Source organism: Montipora foliosa, chromosome 8 (genome assembly GCF_036669935.1).
Source record: "Montipora foliosa isolate CH-2021 chromosome 8, ASM3666993v2, whole genome shotgun sequence".
In the NCBI taxonomy this organism is placed as follows: Eukaryota; Metazoa; Cnidaria; class Anthozoa; order Scleractinia; family Acroporidae; genus Montipora; species Montipora foliosa.
This window is the reverse complement of record NC_090876.1, coordinates 47,154,396-47,159,395: the sequence shown is the minus strand read 5'-3', so window position 1 is coordinate 47,159,395 and position 5,000 is coordinate 47,154,396. Positions and strand designations below refer to the sequence as shown.

The 5,000-nt window shown below is 39.5% G+C and overlaps 2 protein-coding genes across 2 annotated transcripts in view; one reads left to right on the top strand and one right to left on the bottom strand.

Annotated features, from left to right (window-relative positions):
• LOC138012601 (5-hydroxytryptamine receptor 7-like) overlaps window positions 1–2,635 on the bottom strand; it is a 3,942-nt gene extending 1,307 nt beyond the window's left edge. The window contains exons 1-2 of the mRNA XM_068859414.1: window positions 2,395–2,635; window positions 1–2,206 (exon numbers count right to left, since the gene is read on the bottom strand). The exon at window positions 1–2,206 is cut by the window's left edge and continues 1,307 nt beyond it. Of these exons, the coding sequence (XP_068715515.1) occupies window positions 1,081–2,136 (1,056 nt within the window). The 5' untranslated portion in view covers window positions 2,137–2,206; window positions 2,395–2,635 and the 3' untranslated portion in view covers window positions 1–1,080. The remainder of the gene's footprint in view (window positions 2,207–2,394) is intronic.
• LOC138012600 (solute carrier family 12 member 2-like) overlaps window positions 1–5,000 on the top strand; it is a 56,132-nt gene that overhangs the window by 43,474 nt on the left and 7,658 nt on the right. The window lies entirely within an intron of this gene.

Here is a 5,000-nt window from a genome sequence, read left to right as displayed (position 1 = left end):
ATCTACCCCGTAGTTCGCAAGTTTCCGCAAGGTTATTTCATGATCGCACTGTATCGTAGGCCTTTTTGAGATCATGAATACCACGCCATTTAAGAGACCGGTTGTCAATGTTAATTGACGAGCAGTTATTCGTTGTCTCAAGTAGCGCTGTTAGAGCGCTATGCATCGATCGAAAGCCAGATTGGTACGTATTCAAGAGGCTATTTTCCTGAAGGTACTCATAAAGTTGATGATAAACAATTTTCTCGAAACATTTTTGAGACCAGTGGCGATACTGATTTTTGTCGATGGTTCCCTAGTTCACGCTTGGATCCTCTCTTAAACATCGGAGTGACTTTGGCAATTTTCCATTCGCTTGGGAAGATTCCAGCACGGCGGCCATATAGGAAGCCCGAAACAAAAGAATGATATTCCTTTGGGCAATAAATGTTATTTTTATGCAAATATCTTTAATTGTTTTGGTCCTCCAATATGGCCGCCGTGCACATACTCTATACAGCTCTTAAAAATGTATGCCAAGGACGGCCCGACAATACTGCTACAGAGTTTTAAGAGCTTACAGGGAATTCCATCTAACCCAGTGCCTTTTTTTTCTAGCTGTACGTAAAAAGGGCCATACATCAGTTGCTTTTCGCATGCTTTTTGAATTTTTGTACATCTTCTATCCGTTCTCCACGATCCCTAGCGCATAACGGAAATGTTTAATCCATGGCAATTTGTGTATAGTTAGGCTAGTTTGTAGAAGTTTCACGAACTGAAAAATAAGAACAAACTATTAATGGCCAGGCAACATGAAATTCTTAAATGCCCTTTCCTCGAAGAGTCGCCGGATATCTAAAGTTCCCCAAAACCTCTGGTTTGAACGGAAAGCTTCTGAAGGCTATACACCTGCCAGTTGATTGACAGTTGTTGCGGACGGTGAATGTGGTCAGGTTTCACTTAAAACGTGACTTTCTCATTGCCTTAAAATTGCTTTCGGCAAAACGGTCGCCTTAGCAACCCTTGTTCTCCTGTTGGTAATTTTCAGATTTTTGACTCCTTGTATGTCTATAGCCGTCAAGTTAACATGGTCATTGTTATTTAAGTCCTTGATGCTGAGAATGGCCTCTTAACGAAATTCCACAGGCAGGCAAAAATTATACGAAACGTTCTCTTGTATTCTCTATTCCAGCCACCATAAATGAGGAAGTTTATCGCCGAATTGGCGCAAATCAAACATACGGCGACACTGACGACCGCCGAAGGAACAGTAGGGCCGTTCCAAATTTCAACCAGGTCAATCATGACGATTGGAAGATTGAGAAGGATGAATACGCCTACTAATACAGCTATCATTCGGGCACCTCTAGTGGGCCTGCGTGAGCGCATGCGCTTAGGGAGATTTCTGTTCTCGTAGTACGCATGTTGTTCGCTGTTCGTAAGAGTATCTTCATCAGCGAGGGAACGATGATTGACGCGGGCATCGTTCGTTCTGAGACAAAATTCCTGAGCCGCTATGGCGCGGGAGTGTCGAAGAGCCGCTTTGAGAATAAAAAGGTAGAGAATTATGGTTGTTGTTAATGGTATTCCATGAACAAGGATGAAACAGGTTATAAGGTAGTCTCCACTAAATATCATAGTGAAACGACAGGTCGGCGAAGAAATGTTATTTTCAGCTCTCCCCCATCCCACGAGGGGCAGAACGGTGAAGACGAGCAACCAAGCCCAGTTCATAACAACGCTTGCAATGAATATTTTCCCGGTGGCCCTTGTGCTGTATTTAAATGGACTCATAATAGCTGCAAACTTATCAATACTCACGAGCAAAATATTGATGTTTGAAGCACCTCCAAAGAGAATTGCAATCAAGGCCACGATGTGGCAAGGAATTAAAAATGTCACGTGTTCATCTGCGCGAAGAAATTCTATGATCCGAAAAGGAATCGCCAAGAGTGCTTGGCCCAAGTCTGCCACGGCCAAATTTGCCAATAAGAGGTCTGATGATGAGCGAAGGTTTCGGTTTATACCAATAGAGACCAACACCAGGAAATTTCCTCCGATAGCAATGGCAGATATGGTTGTCAAACTAATGGCTGTAACAATAGAGTTGGTGAAATGATTATCTTGATAGACTTCTTGAGAGTGATTGAATGTCATTTTCGTACCTTGTAAACCATCAGTTCAATAGGCTTGCACCCACGACAAGATATTCCTTTCTTTCAATCGACTGGGAAAATGAAAAGTCGGGAAGAGAAGTTGTTGAAATTGTTCGTAAATTGCATCTAAATGTATACTGGCATTTTTGAGAAAAATTAAATCTAAAACGTAAGAGAAGGTTCATCAGTCTTAGATAATTTTGTAAACCTTTTCGCTCAGTAGCTGACGTTGAGGGAATCACTGTTTTCAATATCTTACATTAGTTGCTCTGCTGTGCGGTGACACATGTCCTCTCGATCTCCTATGTGCGTCAGTTAAGTCCCAGTCTGTTCCTCAAACTGTATACTCTTTCCGCAGTAAATGACTCCGTTTCAAACCTGTGAACCGCACAAACTACTGCAATGGTCAAAATCACGGGATGATCATGCATATCCTCTGTTGTCGATCTTCAAATCTCCAAGTGATATTCCCACAATTGACTCCCCCAAGTAAAATTGGGTTCAACTCCAATCAATGACAAGTGAAACAGAAGGCAGGTGTCGTTTTTGCAACCATGATATATCAAAATGTTGAAATGTTGTTTGAGTTCAGAACTATGATTGGACGAGTCTCGCATAATGATAGTCACTACGTACCAGAAAAATACAATAATTTATTCATCTATTAAATTATTACCTTTTGGCTGGCTCTTTTGTTAATTGATCTTTGAGCAACCTGCTTTGAACAAACATAATTAAGATTTCTGTTTCCTTTGGCTCATCTCTCCTGTCAAAGAAACCAAGAATAAATTAAGAATTAATTTTAGTTATGTACACATTTTTTACTGAACTTTTACCAATTGCAAGCAGGTGGCGTTCACACAAAAGTGCATGGCTTCTTTTCAACGGTGAAAACAAAATTATCGACGAATTCTTGGAAAAAATGAAGCTCAGGTCTTATGATAAAGAAACCTATTTCCTCATTTAAGGGGAAGGAGTATTTATTATCGCCCCACTTTTTGAAATTTTCTTGGCACACACAACTTCACTCTGAGAGCCAAATGAGTTCATGGCCAACCAAGTCTAAGACGTGAGCTTACCTTGCAGCAAAAGAAAAACTTTCTGTCGGAATTTACATTAAATTTATGTTCATTTATGGAGGAGAAAAAGGAAAAAAAAAGAGTTCGATTTTCAAAATGGAATTTATTGTTCTCTGCACGATCACCTTTTTATTAATAGTTTATTAAAACGTTATTTGATTATAAGATACTTTGTGGTTTCCTTGTGGCATCCATGTGGTCATTGTATCAAAAGAGAAGGATTGGCGATGAAAAATTAACAGGTTAGCAACGGATCTCTCCTTAGAAAATATCGCTTGAAGAAATAAATCTACCTAGAGCTTTTGTTTCTTTGTTCTTTCAATGGAAAATTTGCCAGTGATTTAAGGTCACTGTCAACCTTCTGGGGCGTCCTTCGAAAAATCGCTCTTGTTTGCGTTGTTTTTAAACTGAGAAACCCAAGGAAACTATATATCATTAGAAAGCTAATAAAACGAAGTATTTGAAAATGGCTTTAACTGTCCCTTTCAGTTTGTTGCAGAAAGCGAGAGCGAGCGTTAAAACAGACATCCAGACAAACCGCACTTTATCACTCAGGAGATAACAAGCTAACAAAGTATGTAAGGCTTTTTTCTTGTTCTAATTGGTTGTTGAGAAAATGCATTGTAAAATAATACTCTTTATCATTCGATGTAGTTTTTCCTTCCTTTTCATTGGCCGAGAGCCCACTACGTGACCTGCAAATAACTGTCTACAAATAAGTGTTTTTCTGCAAATAATATTCTGCTCATGCGTAATTGAAACCACGCTCTTGTGTGAAAATGCCAGTTCGCTTTCCTGAGCTTTCGATACGTAATTTAGTCATAATTTCTCTTCATTATTTTTAATTCTTTATTTCTTTTGGGTTCGATACGTAATTTGGTCATTTTTTCCTTTATTAAAAGAAAAAACTTAAAACAGAAAAAATTTACGTTGAGATGGCATAGGTCGTATTTGGATCACCGCCTTGTTGATGGACGAATGCTCCCACAGTTAATCGAGGGACTGGTTATAAAACCTTAAAACCTTTCAAAAGCGAGAACGATGTTGTCGCAATAGATGTTGAATTGACCGTGACCCTGCATAATCTTTTGTTTTCGCTTCGCACGGCTTTGCAAATTAGTTGTGCACAATTTAGTCGAAGGATTTGATTGGTTATCTTCTCGAAAAAAGGTGTGTTTTGTGCAGGGTCAGGACCAAAAATACGGACAAAAACATGAAACAAAGGAAGTTTTCGAGTTTCATAACCATTCTGTGCATTAATTTAACTATGATACTACGGAAGCTGGTAAGGGTCACACGTTGTCGCTCCCAAGTTGTCGCGAACTTCGACTGATATTCTTTACAGGTCATAGCTCATTGTTTTACAAATACAGAAAGTATCCCAAACATTCATAAAAGCTAACCTTAGGCCTAAAAACGTTTGTTTAGGCCTAATTGTTAGCTTTTATGAATGTTTAGAAAACTTTCTTTATTGGTAAAACAATGACCTGTGACCTGTAAAAAAATACCAGCCGAAGATCGCTTAGAACTTAGAAGATAGGAAGGAGAACGTAAAATATCAAAGGGATACAAAACTGCGATAGTACTCCCTCAAAGACTAGCACTGCTCTCAGTGAGAGTCCGACAAGACAGTCCCCCCACCCCCCCCCCCCCTTTAGGTTTAACGCGACAACTTGGTAGCGACAACGTGTGACCCTTGTCGGCTTCCATATGACGAAAACAAAAGATCTCTCGAAAGGTAGAAGTTATCTTCGCACTTAACAGGACAATTTAAGCAATTACAGAG